General features: G+C 39.6%; 1 protein-coding gene across 4 annotated transcripts in view; it reads left to right on the forward strand.

Annotated features, from left to right (window-relative positions):
- Nucleotides 1-17,305, forward strand: part of ptprnb (protein tyrosine phosphatase receptor type Nb) — a 39,804-nt gene extending 22,499 nt beyond the window's left edge. For 3 of the 4 annotated variants that reach the window (XM_063466363.1, XM_063466364.1, XM_063466365.1), the window contains exons 7-23: nucleotides 940-1,083; nucleotides 1,319-1,353; nucleotides 1,695-1,882; nucleotides 3,328-3,414; nucleotides 4,309-4,388; nucleotides 5,670-5,734; nucleotides 5,868-6,077; nucleotides 7,975-8,259; nucleotides 9,038-9,185; nucleotides 9,942-10,015; nucleotides 10,285-10,362; nucleotides 10,469-10,588; nucleotides 10,730-10,896; nucleotides 13,685-13,738; nucleotides 14,044-14,108; nucleotides 15,798-15,871; nucleotides 16,584-17,305. In XM_063466363.1, coding sequence (XP_063322433.1) covers nucleotides 940-1,083; nucleotides 1,319-1,353; nucleotides 1,695-1,882; nucleotides 3,328-3,414; nucleotides 4,309-4,388; nucleotides 5,670-5,734; nucleotides 5,868-6,077; nucleotides 7,975-8,259; nucleotides 9,038-9,185; nucleotides 9,942-10,015; nucleotides 10,285-10,362; nucleotides 10,469-10,588; nucleotides 10,730-10,896; nucleotides 13,685-13,738; nucleotides 14,044-14,108; nucleotides 15,798-15,871; nucleotides 16,584-16,655 — 1,946 coding nt within the window. In that variant the 3' untranslated portion in view covers nucleotides 16,656-17,305. The remainder of the gene's footprint in view (nucleotides 1-939; nucleotides 1,084-1,318; nucleotides 1,354-1,694; nucleotides 1,883-3,327; nucleotides 3,415-4,308; nucleotides 4,389-5,669; nucleotides 5,735-5,867; nucleotides 6,078-7,974; nucleotides 8,260-9,037; nucleotides 9,186-9,941; nucleotides 10,016-10,284; nucleotides 10,363-10,468; nucleotides 10,589-10,729; nucleotides 10,897-13,684; nucleotides 13,739-14,043; nucleotides 14,109-15,797; nucleotides 15,872-16,583) is intronic. The other variant, XM_063466366.1, reaches the window with a different exon arrangement.
- The last annotated feature ends 287 nt before the right edge of the window (nucleotides 17,306-17,592 follow it).

The following is a 17,592-nucleotide window of genomic DNA, read 5'->3' on the forward strand; positions in this document are numbered from 1 at the left end:
AAAGACGTTGTGTGTACAATCTTTTTATTGTACATTTGTTTTGTGGTGAGTTTTCCCTCTTTGGTATTTTCCTTGACATGTTTGTGTGTTGTAACTTTGTTACTTTTCATAGGGTATCTTTTGTTTCTTTGTGGCATTTTTGTCACAATTGTTATACATTTATAACAATTTTGTATCTTTTCTTCACAATTTTGGGAAATTTCTGACTGTTTCTTTGTAGTAATTTTACATCTTTTTTAATCACTTTTTTGTCTTTTTTGTTGATTTGGTTGTTGCATCTGTCCGTTTTCCATTATTGCTCTGTCCATACACCCATTCCACCTGTCCATCCATCCAACATTCATCATCCGTCCATCCATCCCTTTGTCCGTATATAATCCATTCATCAATCCATCCATCTGTTGATTTATCCATACATCCATCATCATTCATTCATCTTTCTGCCCATCCACCTCTCCATCCATCCATCCATATATCTGTCTGTATATCCATCATCCATCTATCTGTTGGTCTATCCATATTCCTCATCACTCTGTCCATACACCTGTTCCATCTATCCATCTGTCCATTTACCCTCGATTTATCCAATCATCTGTCTATTCATTTATCATCTATCCATTTGGGTATCCATACTCCTGTTCCATCCGTCCATCTCTTTATCCAGTTCAGAGCCTGTCTCAGTCGTTATTGGGTGAGAGGCAGGATACATCCTGCACAGATCACGTGGCTGTCTCGGGGCTATCCATTATCTAACTTACATTTATTATAATGTAACCAAAGAAGGGCAAAACTTTGCTCTTGTGAAATGTAGCAGAGGAAAAAACTGATAGTTCACCAAATTAAAAAAAAATCCACAGTAGTAAAGCTGTGTTGAAGGCTATTATCCGTAGATGTGGCCTTGTCCTTCAGTGGTTAAAGTGCTCTGTGCTGTATTCGTAGAGCGTTCACTGCAGAGACTGGCTCTGCTGCTCGATCACTACGGTCTCGACATGAAGGACTTGTCCCCCGAACAGAAAGAAGATCTGCCCGCCGCTCTGAAGCAGCTGCAGCTGGAGAGCTCCTACGCCCAAAAGCAATCCAAAGGTCGATCTTTTCACTTCACTAACATCACAAACTTCACTGCCTTCTTTAAAGCTGCAGACAGGCAACAACAGCAAATTTTCATTATTTGATATGCTGATCTTTGAAGGATACATTTGAAATTTGTACTTCCAATAAAGTAAAGATCCAATCAGATAAACAGACCTGTCCACCATTTGCATTTAAAGGGTTGAAAAAAAAGTCTCTTCAACATGTTTTATTTTTGTTTATTCTTCAGATAAATACGGGAACAATGCTGCTATAGGAAAGAAGGTAAACACGTTGCTTCCCACCATAAACAATGTGATGGTTTATCTGTTTATTAAAAAAAAACACAACATATCAGTCGTAGCTGTGCAGAATACAGCAAAAACACAGTCGTGTGCATTCTGCCTGTCAGTGCTTCACAGTCTCCGGTTGTCACATCAGAGCTAATCTCTTCTTGTTTAGTGGGTCAAAATGTTGACTGCATTTAGAGAAAAAATAATCTAAAGCAATAATTTCAAGCTAAATTAATTGGTTTATAAATCTCATAAATGAACAAGTAAATAAGAGAAAATACTCCTTCATTATCTATTTCCAATCAAATGCGTTCATTTATCTTCATCTATCAGGTCTCAGAGGGCTCAATGGCCTATAAAATGTCTGCCCAGGAGGCTCCACCCTCCAACGCCAAGCCTCCGACACCAGAGGGAGTCCAGAAAGAGGCAACACCCACCACAACAGTCAATCAGGACAAACTGGGGAAGAAGGATCCAGCAGGTCAGGTGGACGAATTTGGCTACATCGTCACCAATCAGAGGTATGCTTCCTGAGTGTCTGGCCAATCAGGACGCCTGAAGGTGTGAGTGGACAGACATCTCGTTATGTGTTGCTTTCATGTTTGTGGTGAAAGGAGTCCACATGCTGCTCACTAATGTGGATGCAGCAGGAAAACTAATGCTGAAGGATAAACACTGAAAAATGGAAGAAAGGATAGAGACACGGGTGTTGAAATAAAAGGAAGGAGCTAAAGGAAAGAAGACTGGAAAGAAATAATGAAAGATAACTGAACAAATGAGTAAAGAAAGAAACAGTAGAACAGAAAAGAAATGAAAAGAAGAAGTGGAAAGGAATGAAAGAAGGAGAGAAATGAAGAAACTGGAGTGATGAAATTTAGAAAAGGAAGAAAAGAAACAAGAATAAAGGAAAAAAAGGAAGGAAAGGAAAATGAACAAGGAAAGCAAAGAAGGAAATGAATAAAAGATATCTGTCCATCCATCTGCCTTTCATCCATTCACCACCGGTCTTGCAATACATCAGTCTGTCCTTCCACCCATCCATCTGCTTATCCATTTCAGGCTTGCAGTGGTGCTTCAGCCAGTCCTAGTTGTTAGGGCCAGAGGCAGGATACATCCTGGACAGATAACGGGGCTGTCCATCCATTAGTCTAAAATTTCTTGTAATGTGACCAAAGAAGGTTATTACTTTGCTCCTGTGAAATGTAGCAGACAGTTCACAAAAACCATAATATAATATAGCAAAGTTGTGTTGAAGGCTATTATCTGTGACCTTGTCCTTAAGTGGTTAAACTGCTCTGTGCTGTGAGAAAGAAGCAAAGAAGGAACTGATGACTAAAAGAAGAAAAGGCAGGAAGGAAACACTCGTACAAACAAGGAGGGAAATAAAGGAAAGGAAAAAATCAAGGAAGGAAATAAATAAACACAGAGCAGTGTGAAAATGGAAGGATGTAAAAGAACTGACAAAAGGAAAATGGAAGAAAAGAAAGAAACAGAGGTATTAAAAAGGAAAATGAGGAAAGAAAGAAATGTATGTCATCAGAAATTAAATCAAAAGGATTAACAGAGAAAACTGTGTTGAATAAACAACAAGGAAAAAACTATAGGAAAGAAGACTAGAAAGAAGTAAGGAAAGCTGAATAAATTAAGTAAAGAAATAAAAAGGAAGGAGGTAAGAAAATTAAAAAGAATGAAGGAAGGAAAGAAACTGAGATATTGAAATTAAAAGAAGGAAAGACACCTAAAGACAGGAAGGAAGGAGGGAGCAAACGAAGGAGTACAGGAAGAAAGTAAAAGCGCTGACCCCTGAGCTCAGATCAGGAAATCAGAAGCAGAAGCTGATAAAGTGACTGTCAGACTGACTCAGATTCAGAGGTCAAAGGTCTTCTTTAAATCTTTGAACGCTGCTGTATGTATGTGTGAGAGAGTGTCTGTTCGTGTGTGTGTTTAAATGTGTGTGTTTTGTCAGCCCCCTCAGTCTGAACGACGGGGTGCGACTGCTGGAGCTGCTGTCGGAGAGGATCGGCCTCTCCACCAACTCCTTCATCAGAATCAGGTAGGAGCGAGGACGTCGCTGCTCCTCAACCCGCACAAAAAATAAGAATGAAAAATCGGAAAGAAAAGGCGACGTGCTTTCTGGCTTCAGCCTCTGGATCCTCGCTCTTTGGTTCATGAGGTTTCCCAGACCTGGTGAAGCTGGTCGGCGAGCTGCACTGACTTTCTGCTCGTGGAAGTGATTCTTTGACCTGCTTCTCCTCCTGCTCCTCCTTCTTCCTGACCCTGCAGAAAGCTCCGGCCTGCAGAAATCTCCTTCTTATCCAAGCAATTTTCTTTATTAAGATCCGCGTAAACTCCATGTCTTCACAAGATTTAATAAAACAATAGCAGTTACAGTTTATTCAGGACATTTCAATGAACAACAGAAAAAAACCCCATACAATTAAAGAAGTAATAAATGCAATAAAAAATCAATATGCACAAAAATATGCCGCTGTACCTCCCATATAGGAGAACTGTAAGCAATGTTAATGAAACTGAAAGCAAAATACTGAGTTCATCCCAAAGAAACATCTCAAAGAGTCATCATTATATTAAAATCGTTTCCATTTATCTGGATAAAGTAAATATTAGAGCAGGTTGCTGCTCTAGAATGAGTAAACATTCATTTTTACTTAAATTAAATTAAACATGAAAATATTGATGACACTGTTGCAGATTTTCACTTCTTAGAAGAAAATGAGACTCGTTTAGAGAAGAACTGACCTGAGGAGATTTCTGCAAAGTGTCTGAGATTAAAAAGTAAAAGTGCTCTTTGTTCTCCTGTTGCACAAACTATTAAAAACATGTTACTGATTCTTATTAAAAGGCATTAGATTAGATAACTTATGTTCAGCTGGTGTTTTAATTCAGTGTAAAACTCACCTGCTGGGCGTTCTGTGCCTCTCTGCAGTGTGGTCGGACCTGCGATCACCTTCAGGATCAGACCCAACGCCAAGAACCTGACAGCCGCAGACGTGGCCGACAAAGCTGGTACGCCACCTGTTCACTTTTTAGAGCGCCGCCCGCTGCGACGCTTCAGTTATTTCAGTGCTGTGGGTTCAATCAAAGCAGTCACGGTGGAGAAGACCAGGAAACCAGGAAGGAAGGAATTAAACTAAGTACTGAAGGATGAAAAAGAAGGGAAGAGGATGAAAAAGGAGAGGAATGGGGGGGGGGGCAAAGAAGAAAGGAAGAAGGAAGGGAAGGAAGAACAGGAAAGAAAGAAGAAAAGTTGGAAGCAAGGAGGAAGAGAAAAAGAACAGAAGGAAGAAGAAAATGGAGGGACAGAAGGAATAAGGGATGAAATTGAGGAACTAAGTAAGGAAGGATGAAAGAAAGAAAGAAAGAAACAGTGGAAGGGAGGGAGGTAGGAAAGATGGATGGCAGGAAGGAAGAAAGAAGGACAGAAAAGGTGAAGGAACAAAAAACTGAGTAAGGAAAGACAAACGAAGGAAAAAATGAAAGCAGAAATGAAGGAAAAGAAAAGAAACTGAAAGAAGGAAGCGATGAGGAATATAAAAAGGAAGGATGAAGGAATGAAGAAAGGATGAATTGAGGAACTAAGTAATGATGGATGAAAAGGAAGGGAACTGAGGAAGAAAAGGGGGAGAAGAATAGAAGTAAGGAAGGAAGGAGGAAGGAAGAAATAAAGGAAGAAAATTTAAGAATGAAGGACAAAGGAAAGGAAGGAAGGAAAGAAAAAAGAAGAAAGGTAAAAGAAAAGAAGATCAGACAGGAGAGGGAACAAAAGAACAAAGGAAGGAATCAAAGGCAAAGGAAAGAATTAAGACAGGCTTGAAGAAAAATAAAGAATTAAAGGAAGGAATGGAGGAAATGTAAGAAAAATAAGGTAGAAAGAAAAAAGATTAAAAGAGAAAGGAAGGATGGTAGGGAAGAATAAACTAATTGAAAAAGAAAAAATAGCAAAGGAAGAAAAAATAGGAAGGTAGGAACTGTATAGTGTGTTCAGGACAGTGAAACAAAGAAGGACTGACAGAGGAAAGAATGCAAGAAAACATATGAAAAGGTTTTAAATGTAAAGAAACTAAGAAGAGAACAAAACTGGATGAAAGGAAGCTTAAAAAGGAGGAAAGATGCAAAGGCGGTTTTGTGTCACAAACATCACAGGTGTAAAGTACTTTTTCCTGCTATTATCCAAAACATATTAACATATGGTTTCTCCATCATTTACACTAACAGAGGTTTATAAAGCCAGCTGATGAGGGAGCATCTTTAAACTTTGGTTTATTGTTGATTGGTTGGTTGAATCAGTTGCAGAGAAGAACTTCCTGGAGTCTGAGACGGGCTTGAAGGTGCTGCAGAGCGGTGTTGGAGAGGTGAGTGCATTTACACATTTATCTACGTCCATCTTAAAATCAATTCTGTAGGTATTCACTGTTGCTGATACGAGTGTTCAGAGGCTAACAAAAGGAAGCTGAATTTAGGCTTTTTTCTGCCCACTTGTTACAGAAGAATAATGGGAAGTCTTTGCCCTTGGCGACCAGAGTCCAGCCCCGCTCCCGCTGGGTGTTTGCAATGCTGGTGGCCATGGCCTGCATCGGCGGCATCCTGGTGGCGGCCATGACCATCACCTGCCTGCGCCACCATGCACACCGACTGGCGGCAAAGAAGCTGGGTCTGGGACCAGAAGGAGGCAGCTTCAGCCACCAGGAGTACCAGGTGAGGGCGTACCTCAGGATACAGCAGGTGTGCAGAAATTAAATTTCAATGAATGTTACTGCATTGGCACCATGTGGTTGAAATTTTAATTAACTGATAGTTGAAAGTAATAGTGCTAGCAGATGGACGTTGAAATATTTGGATAAATGGCCAAGATGGAAAGAATAATAGGCAATAACAAAAGGTTATAACCTGTATAGGCAATAAAAGTTCAAATAGTCCGCTAAAGTCAATAAAATGGAAATATGATGTGAGAGGCGAATGTCCAGGTTCTGCTTTTTATTCCCAATGTATGAACTGACTTTAACGTAACTTCAAAAATGAGGCTTTCCCCAACTCTCTCAGCTGCCTCCAATCCCTGTTTTCTGAAGGTCTCTGGACCACTTTTATTCCAAAAATCCGAAACCAAAAGGATTTATGCTCCCAAAGGCCTTACCTCAGTTCCTTTCTTCCGATTCTTGTGGCAGCATTTGTTAGTATGACGAACACTGGCTATCATTAGTTTAGAAATGTCCACTTATCATTAATGTTACCAAACGATCGGTTCCTATCAGGGACCGAGTAGCCAAGAACACACAGGCACAGGTGTAATCTTCAAAAAATGGGTTTTATTATACCCCCAAAAGGACAAAACTATTACAAAAAGAAAATGACATAAACAAACTATTTTAAGAACCAAGTGGGCCCTTAAAAGAGGTCAACTTAACAAAATTCTGCTCAAAAACCACTTAACAAAACATAACTCAGCAAACTGACCTCCCAAATAAGAGACTGTTCCAGTTATATAGCAAGCGAATAAACCATTGTATACACCAAAGGTGAAAACCACAGCGATAATAGCCAACAAGAACCCCATTCCCTCCTACATAGTCACAACAGATGGTTTACTCCAATTTATTGGCTTCTGCATTTAAACCAGCTCCACCCTCAGCCTCCTCTTTCACCCAAACCAGGAAGGACTGGAGTGGCAGCCAGGTAACTCAAGAAGAACAGAAAATAATGAATATAGCATATACCCATTTTACCATAACAAACAATGCAAAACAGATTCTATGCCATCATTTGGACTATAGCTTACTGCTGTCATGCATTACAAGCAAACTCAAAATTTTGAATTGGTTAACTTATAATCACGGAAGCTTTACAACACAATATAAAAATAAGATGGAAAGGTAAACATGAAAATTACACTCGAACATTAACTCAACTTAACTTTATTTTAGTAAAGGCCATCATCTATGACCTTATACTTTACTTCAGTTAGATTATAAGCTTGTATTGACTTATCTTAGACATTACATTATATATAATTGGCTAATGTTAGAAACAGACTTTACTAGCTAGCAAAGTAATTTTAAAAAACTGCTTTTGTCAGTTTTGTCTAATGAAATTTTTCATAATAATGTTTGACCACTAGGGGAAAACAGGTCAGCATCAGCAGGGCAGTTAATTCATGGATGCATTGTTTGATTTTTGGAGTTTAAGTCTGCTTCTAAGCTGTCTTTTGGCAAGTGTTGCTAATGCTAGCGTACCTACTAACATGGACAAATTGCAATCTCACATCTCATAGGGTAGGATAGGATTCATAGTGGTTTCCAGATTAATTTATAAGTCGGAGCTTTTGTTTAGGATGCCCCGTCTGATTCTTGGATTTCCAACTCAGAAAGTTAAAGCAGCCCACTAACCTCGAATTAACAATCCAAGATGGCAGCACTGAATATAACCTGTTAAATTTTTAATCTGTACTGCCACTGTTGTGTATTTGTGACTTGCTAAATAAGCTATGTATATGTCCATTCAGATGCTTTATACAAATACAAATCTATATAAACTGTTAAGAGACACAATGCAGTGAGAGGAGTGCAGTGTAACAGTGCATGCATAACTGGCTCACCAGGACCTGTGTCGCCAGCATATGGCCTCCAAAGGTGCCTTTGGACGCCTTGAAGCTGCCGCCCTGGGTGCTGTGGGAGGAGCAAGTGGAGGAAGTGGAGGAGGAGGTGGAGGAAGTGTTGCGGGAGGTGCAGTGGGAGGCGGAGGTACAGACTCAAGGGTGAGCAGCGTTTCGTCCCAGTTCAGCGACGGCGCCCAGCCAAGCCCCAGCTCCCATAGCAGCACGCCCTCCTGGTGTGAGGAGCCAGCTCAGGCCAACATGGACATCTCTACTGGTCACATGATACTGGTCAGTACTCGATGACGTGTAAGTGCTACCTGTGAGGAAGCCAAATTTAATAGGTAAAACCTAGAAAGGGTTCAGTCAAAAGGTTCACAAGAAGATTTATGAAAAATTAAAAATCAGATAAAGTCAAATTTACTTACAGAATATTTTTGCCTCACTGCTGCATTTTGATGTTAAAAACATTTATAAACAGTCGCCAAATACTCATAACGACAGGACTTGTGTGTAAATATTTTGCTGGCTCTTCATTTTTTTGACGCCATTTGTCTCAGTTGTAGGATCACCAGGTAGCTACAGGATGAAGGAACTCTACGTTATTCTCTATTTTACTCTAAAATGGAAATTGATTTACAAAATTAACATTGTGTTATATTAAAGAAAACTTAAAATAGCAGTTGAGCCCATAAACTCATTAGTCAAGTGTTGACTCAGGTCATTAATAACGTGAGAAGTAGGCTGATTTTCAAATAGATTTCTATATAGTCAGACTTCTTCAATCGCCCCCTGGTGGCCATTAGAAAGAATGCAGGTTTAAGGCTTTTATATACAGTGTATATATACTGGCATTGGTAAGATTTTTCCCAGAGTTAAACTGCACATGAGTTTGGGCAAATCTAAAGTGTTAGATGCTTACTCTAAAACTGGGATAAATTTAGTTTTAATTTGCTTTATTATTTTTAAAATCCTAAACTTTGGGTCAATTTGTTAAAAAGTCTAGACAACACATACATGGTTCTTCATATAATGGAAAGATAGGACTGAATGTCCTATACTCCTAAAGGCTTACATGGAGGACCACTTAAGGAACAAGGACAGGCTGCTGAAGGAGTGGGAGGCTCTGTGTTCCTACCAGGCCGAACCCAGCGCTGTCTCCGTGGCTCAGAGCGACACCAACGTGAAGAAGAATCGCTGCCCTGACTCGGTGCCCTGTGAGTTCCTCAGCAACTTCACTCCCATCAGCATTAAGCATCCTGTAAAAGTTGCTCTGTTAAAACACTGGGCAAAAAAAAGCTGTCTGAACCACCCTGAGAGTTTGAGGCTGCTTAATATTGAATTATATGAAGATTTTAAGTGTATCTGTGTTGATTTCTGGTTTCTCATTCTAGGCTTGAATTAATAAAGGTTTTACTTACTTTTTTTTTTTTAGCTTAGATTGTTTACTTATTTACTTAAACTAAAACTTCAAGGGAACAGGATAGCAAAGAGAAAGTCGGGAAAATCTATAAAAATTAGACAGGCATACTTGGAGGAAGCAAAGGAAAAGGCTTATAGCGAGTCATATGTGACTCTGGACACTAAGTAAAGAGAAGAAGAGTTTCAAGGATGTGGAGCAGGTTAGGGTGATTAAGAATAGAAAGAGAAATGTGCTAACGAATGCATAGAACACATTGAAAAAATGAAAGAAGTATTTTGAGGAGCTTATGAATGGAGAATATGAGGGAGCGGGGTAACTTTTTACAAGGAAGTTTTAGTATAATTGCCCATCAAAAAGGAAAATGCAGTTCAAGAAATTGAGTACTCAAAGTGAAACAGTTAGAACATGCACAAAACTTCAATAAAATGTTGACAAATCTTAATTTTACCAGTTTATTCTGGCTATTGCAACCTGTCTGACCTCTGAAGTCACACACAAATTTAAGATAAATAAGTTTTGAATTCTTATTTCTGTGACTGTTGTCCTTTAGATGACCACGCAAGGGTGAAGCTGAAGGCAGAGATCAACCCTTCGCGATCAGACTACATCAATGCCAGCACTATAGTAAGTCTGACCCTCCACTTTCACCTAAGAAAATCAAAATGTTGTCCTGTTAGAGAAAAATGAAGGCCTTCTGGCCAGCTTTGGTCTTGCAGACTATTATGGAATTGTCCAAATATCATTTGTAGATCAATGACTCTCCAAGTGGTCTGGTCCTGGTCAATGACGCGAAAACAACAAAATAAGTCTCCCCGGAAAATGCAGTCCATCCAGTAGATGTGTCTGTCCACACTCTTGAGACCCCCCCCATTCATTTCTGTCCTCTTCTGCAGATCGAGCACGACCCCCGTATGCCGGCCTACATTGCCACCCAGGGCCCTCTGTCTCACACCATCTCTGACTTCTGGCAGGTCAGTTTAGCTGCTGATCAGAACAGTGTGCAGACATATGTGAATAATTTGTATCAGATCGGTTTTAAATGTGTATGTTAATCAGCACCTGTGTACTTTGTGTTAGATGGTGTGGGAGAATGGATGCACTGTCATCGTGATGATGACAGCTCTGGTGGAGGATGGAGAGAAACAGTGTGACCGCTACTGGCCTGATGAAGGCTCGTCCCTCTACCATATCTATGAGGTGATGAGTGCGTGAGATGGTGCGTGTGCGTGTGTGCACACATGTGCGTGTGTGCACATGTGTGCACACACGCACACATGTCTGTGTGCGTGTGTGCAGCAGCAGCAGGGGTGATTTTATTCTTATTGTGTGTTCGTCCAGGTGAACCTGGTGTCGGAGCACATCTGGTGTAACGACTTCCTGGTTCGAAGTTTCTACCTAAAGAACGTGCAGACGCAGGAGACCCGGACGCTCACTCAGTTTCACTTCCTCAGCTGGCCAGCTCAGGGCATCCCTACCTCCACACGCCCCCTGCTGGACTTCCGCAGGTACTGCAGTTAAATGCCAAACGGAGAGAGTTAAATCCCATTCAAACAAGGTTTTTCTCTGTATGGGAGGTGGATTGACTTTCTTATTTATGGTCTTGTGAAGAAGAAAGCTTTGAAAGGACACTGTGTAGTTCTGTGAGAAACTAGTACACCCTGACTGCTTCCATTGGAATTAACAACGTAAGTAGCAGCGAGGTGTCACTAATCACATGCCCATGATTAACTGATCATTAGTGAGTGTAAGCACCTCTATAAAATCAGAAGTTTTGGCAGTTTATCTGTAGCATTTAGTTGTGTGTTAACACAATGCAACAGTGTTCCCAGGTGTGGACGTCCCAGTAAATTCACCCCAAGGTCAATGCTGTGCAATGCTCAGAGAAACTGCAAAAAACCCAAGAACTACACCTTAGGCTCTGCAGGCCTCAATTAGCATGTTAAAGTTCATGACACTACAATTAGAAAATGACTAAACAAGTATAGCTTGTTTGGAAAGATTGCCTAGAGAAAGCCTCTTTTATTTGAAAAGAACATGGCAGCGCAGTTTAGGTTTGCAAAGGGGAATCTGAACAAAGCACAGCACTTCTGAAACAATGTCCTTTGGACAGACGAGACCAAAGTAGAGATGTTTGGCGATAACCAAAATCAGCACATCTGCACAAATACCACACAGTGGAGGACGGGAGATGATTTGGATTTGTTTTGCAGCCACAGGAGCTGAGCAGCTTACAGTCATTGAGTCGACAATGAATTTCTGTCTATACCAAAGTATTCTAGAGTCAGATCTGACAGCTAAAGCTTGGCCCAAACTGGGTCATGCAGCAGGACAATGATACCAACTCAGCAGCAAATCTATAACAGAATGGCTGAAAAAGAATTAAGGTGATGCAATGGTCCAGACCTCAACCTGACTGCAATGCTCTGATGGGACCTTAAGAGAGCTGTGCAGGAATCTCAATAAACCAAAGCAATGTTGTAAAGACGAGTGGGCCAGAATTGCTCCACAACAATGAGAATCCTGATAAAGTCATACAGAAAATAATTACTTGAAGGTATTACTGCTGAAGGTGGTTCTACTAACTACTGAATCATGGGGTGTACTTAGTTTTTAACAGGACTGCAGAGTCCTGTGAAAGCTTTCTTTTCATTCAACTGTAAATTAAAAGTGCTTTACATGACATAATTACACACTTTAAATTGCTTTTTATTGCCAGTGTCTGAAGAGATTAAAATAAAGTTTAAAATTTGAGTTTCCTTGACTCTCACATTGCCTCTAACAGCCTGTGGATTGAGTTCTATGAGAAGGACTCCAACAGTCCAAAGGATGTGTTCCTGACCAACACTAGCTGATAATAGCTTAACAAATGTGAACTAACTATAGGCTACCTTCACTACATAGACTCAAAAACAAAGTCCACATAAGGGCCAAAAGCAGTGCTACTGTAGAACCACTGAGAACATTAGCACGCATTTGTATAACTTATAACAAGGGCTCCGCTAGCTAACATGTCTGGTTTGTCACCTAGGTGCCATGCTTTGTAAGAAGCAATTTGTCCATGACGGTACATGAAGTTAATTTCTAAATTATGGTTATTATTTGATTTCAAAACACCAAGAACTCAAGGCTTCATAACAGTAATCCACTAACCACTAGCTGATGTCATGCTGGTCGAAGTGCTAGTTGGCTAGCTTGCCAAATGACTTCACCAGCTTATCCATGATGATAACTTCTATATAATGTAAAACAGCAAGAGCTCACACAAGCAGCACATCAAGCATGCACATCAAGTAATACTTGATGTGCATACTTTGGAAGAGTCTACAAAATAAGAAAAGATGACAAAATCTTCCTTCAAAAGAAGCACCCAGCTATCCTCCTCTGACCCAGAAGGAACAAAATCATGCAAACTAACCATAAGGTACCTTAAAGACGTTACCTGATAAATAAACACTATAGATTCCCCCATCTCAGTCTTTCAGCCATCCGCCTCACTCCCTCCTCTCGTCCCACCCTGTGCGATGGAGGTCAGCGGGCCCCTGGTTTAATTTTGAACACATCTGTCTGTGTCATTCTTGTGGTTTGCAGCTAGTAGTCTGGGTCCAGTTGCATAGTCACAAAAATGATCATTGACTGATGTGGCTGCAGCAGGAGGTCCATCGCAGAAAACCCCCTTTTTATCTCTGTCTCTCTCTATCCATCTTCAACATTTATCCATTTCTTTCTTAACCTACAAAAGCTTGTATTTAAAAAATATCTGTCTATAAAACATTTTTAAACATATGAAAAAGGACAACATTTTTGTTTGTACAGTGATAGGTAAATTATGGCTATGCACAGATTCCTATTAATTTAATGGTTAATTTATGGTTAGGTCAGAGTTCTAAATTATCATCCAATGCTAAGTAACTTAATTAGAAAGAAGCAAAATAATGAAATACAAAAAAAATACCTCCCAAAATTGAAGCACAAACCGCCTGGAAATCCTTTGCCAAACAGCGAACTCGATTATTTGTGAGATATTTGAATTAAAATAAGTATGGCCCATGAACCAGCTCATTCAAAACACCCGTGCCGCTAACTCCAGTATTCAGATAATAATGTGGTCCTGTATTCTCCAAATCCTGTTGTGATATTTATTACAGCTCTCAAGCAAAATTTATAATTTTTACCTTATAAAGTGCAGAGCTTAATAATACAATCATAACCACCTGCACCCCATGTACCAAAGGCCATTTGCTGCATCCTATTAACCTTTCCTTCCCCACTTCCCTATATGATCTCTCTCCTCAGGAAGGTGAATAAGTGCTACAGAGGACGATCCTGCCCCATCATCGTGCACTGCAGGTACTACCCGAATGCCAAGATATGTAAAAATTTGCTAAAATCTGCCCCTGAATACCACAAACGGTGTGACATATGTGACTTGACCAACTTTCATGGAACTTCTGTAGTATAAACAATTCGTTTTAGTACTTTTTAAAGAGTTTATTATCATCTACAGTTAGTCTTTATTTAAGTAGACAGTAGTCAGTAAGCTAGAATGGTGCTAGTTTGATGTTTTGTTTGATGTTATCTGTGTAAATTGCAGAAATTCTCATATTTATTTTGTGGTGTCTAATATTTACCTTTGTTCTTCTTTGCTTTCACAGTGATGGTACAGGACGGACCGGGACTTACATACTGATTGATATGGTTCTGAATCGAATGGCTAAAGGTAAACACTTACATTTATGACTGCACGTGGGTTTTTGTTCCATGAGAATTTAGTGTGTAACACATCCAGGCAGTTATTTTAAAGCCCTGATCTATACAAATGGAGAGAGAGCTGTTTATGTCAATGACCACTACAACATAAAAACTGCATTTGCAGAATTACCAATCAAATGTGATAAAACTGCTGCAAAGGTTTGGTGATCTAGTCTAAAAAAATTTCCTATGGCTCTCTGCATAGTCAGCATCTGTAAGCAGTAAATCTTTTTCGTTGATGTTACAAAATTCTCCCATAGATTTTCTAAAGCTACAGTCATGAAGTGCTAGAGACTGGTTGCTGGAATAAAACACTCCTTGCATTTGCTTTGCTGGGATCACTAGTAGACTGTAGCAGTCCCCTGTAGTTTGTTAAAGTCTTTCTTACAAAGGAATAAGTGAGACACAAACTGGAAACACGTTTGCCTTTAAAGTAGTCGTGCCTTACTACTGGAATTAAAACGTGTCAAAAGGCAAAACTTTCACTGTGCCCCCTCCCTAGCAGTCTTCTTATAATTAAATCAGTCACAAAGAGGGTTGTGTTGCAGAGTGATTTCACCTGGCAACTGCCTCCAACAACCACTCTCCAGCTAGAAAGGGAATATACATTTCCCCCTACCAACCAGTGGTTGTCAGGGAGTCATAAATTGATTTCTAGGCCTGTGCAACTGGGGCCTAACTGAGGTAAGTGACCCAAAGAAAGATGGTTCCTTTGTTATCTCCTTGAGCAGAGTATACACTGGACCATCCTTTTTGAAAGGAAAGGAAATTAAGCCGTTTCACAAGTGTAGACAAACGAATGCAAACCAAATTAGCGCAAAACTTAAACTCCCCTTGATCATTTTTAATACAGTTCATAATCTCCAATTGGAGAACTCTGTCTCTTCTGTTGTCCACATTTATAGTCTAAGAACTCTTGGGCTCCCCTATCTGGAACACTTATATAGAAGCCATCTATGTCCACTGTGAACGACCATCTTTGAACAGATGGGGGGGGGGCTTTACGACGCCAACTGTCTGCTGTCTAAATTCCAGTTTTGAGATCCCTTCCCAGACGCCTTAACGCCCACTTACATCCTGGGCCATTTGACCTCAATAAATCACATGATAGGGTTGGGCTAGGTTTTACTATGGGTTCACCCGAAACCTTGGCTGATTGGGACCCACACCCATTTTCACACCTTGGCTCATGTGATTAGGTAGAGGATCAATAGGGGGTCCATGACCTTATTGCAGACACTCCTATAGGGCTTAAAATCTGGGACTGTCCTCCAATTGCGCTTAGAACTAAAGAAGTTTCTCGGATGAGAGGCTTTAAGTTTTCTTTAAGTTCAAGAAAACTTAAAGAAGTCCAGACACTTTTCTTTCCAAGCTCCTTAGACTATGATGACCTGGAAGACTGAGAGCCTTCACAGATGAACACTTATGATATTATTATCTAGAATTCTTGTGGATCTAGAACTGCTGGGTTGTAGTATCTTAAGATTTTCTTTTTGTAGTCCATCTTCAGGACATTGTAGTTTAAAGCCATCAGAGCACTGTCAACAGCATCTGTAGTAATATAATTCTAGGGTATGTAAAGTCTGTCTGCCCTTTTCCTCAGTCTTTACAAAAAACAATCTTGTAATACAAGTTTAACCAGTCTCTCTTTTTGCAGGCGTGAAAGAGATAGACATCGCTGCTACACTGGAGCATGTCCGAGATCAGAGGCCTGGGATGGTCCGCACCAAGGTGACAGTTTCTCTTCTCTCTTTTCATTTACTTGCGGTTCATTTTTTGTTTTTCTGAAGAATAATAAGAAAGAAAAAAAAAGCTGTCTTAAACTATTTAAAAAAAAGAAGCTTTATCTGAATTTGGTGACTACATTATTTTAACTGGTTTTAGACTGGTTTATGGCACAGCTTTTACTTTGTTTAGTTTTTAGCTGGTTTTAGACTGCTTCATGACTTTAAACTAGATTTAGGTTTCTGGTTATTTTAAACTGGTTTCTAGTTTTAATTGGTTTCAGTTTTATTCTGGTTTCCAACATTAATTGAAACTAGTGTTGGAAGGAGTTTTAATATTTTAACTTGGTTTTTATAGAGCTAAATCATATGTGGCAAGGTAATATCAGTTAGTGACATCAAATCATTTTGACCATTCTAATTGGACAATTAGGTCCAAATATGTCTTTGTTCTTTCTCTGATTGGTGGACTACTTTTAACCACACACTTCATTCAAATGTGGGCAGTTATTGTTGCAAAAACTTTTTATGGGATGTTTTGCTACTAGTCTTTGTGTTCAGTGATGTCTTTCAGTTTTACATTAAATGCATATAAGAGTACAACACTTTTTTTGCAGACAGACTTGAGCATTTCTTAGCTTCCAGTATTTTCTACTTTACGATAAGTTCCTTTAACTTTGGGGAGTACCAATGGAAAATTGGCCTCTTCTCTTTTCCAGGACCAGTTTGAGTTTGCACTGACTGCAGTTGCCGAGGAGGTGAATGCCATCCTCAAAGCTCTGCCCCAGTGAAACCAGTACTGAGCAGGGCTGCCTCCAGTCTGATGAACGGACCCCAACGACTTGACCCACGCGCTTGACTCGTATCCTACCTTTCTTTTTCTGTCTAATGACAAACAACAGCATTAATAAGAGTCACAGAGACTGAAGATTTTAGCAAGGAGTTAATCTGATGTTTGGATAGTTGACACGGATGTGTCCAGGGACCTTCAGGAGAAAGAAGTAATGAAAATTAAACCTGGATCATGTGGCTATTGAAAGTGGTTTTCAGTTTTAAACCTGATCATCTACCTGTTGAAATCCAATCTGAAAGTGTTATAGCTGTTGAAATGAATTGACTTTTGCCTCAAGGAATAAGCTAAATTTAAAAAACTTATTTATGTCTACATGTATTTGAAAGCATCTGAATGCTCTAAAAAAAGTGTTGTAATGCAGTGTGAAGGCTGACATTTAATTTCCTCTCCTCACACGACTAACATCCTGTGTGCCATTTGGATTGTTTTGCGTCTCTGAATATTGTTTGTTGCCTCATGCAAGATAAAAGAAAATCTTAAAAAAAAAAACCAAAAAAAAACACTATGAGAAAAAAATAAAAGCTATTTTGTATCTGTAAGACCTTAAATAAATCTTTTCGTGTGTAAGTGCTGCAAATACTTCATGCGAGTTCTGACTTTGTCTGAGGCTTCACTACAGCCAGCTGTTTATCGCAGTTTTGTAGAACTGCATCCATGCATAACACTTAGCTATACTTGCACCATTTTAATCCTTTAAATATAGATCCCTTCACATGTTTTTTAATTAGCTCTTCATAGACTCTTCAATTTAATTAGCTGGCGCTACAAATGTTTAAATTAATTTTTTCTGCAAGTTTTCTTGCAGCTAACCAGGTTTGAGTCACTCATTTCCAAGCATTTACTTTGATTACATTTAAAAAAAAAAAAAAAAGGAA

The sequence above is a fragment of the Pelmatolapia mariae genome, linkage group LG23, assembly GCF_036321145.2.
Source record: "Pelmatolapia mariae isolate MD_Pm_ZW linkage group LG23, Pm_UMD_F_2, whole genome shotgun sequence".
Taxonomy (NCBI): Eukaryota; Metazoa; Chordata; class Actinopteri; order Cichliformes; family Cichlidae; genus Pelmatolapia; species Pelmatolapia mariae.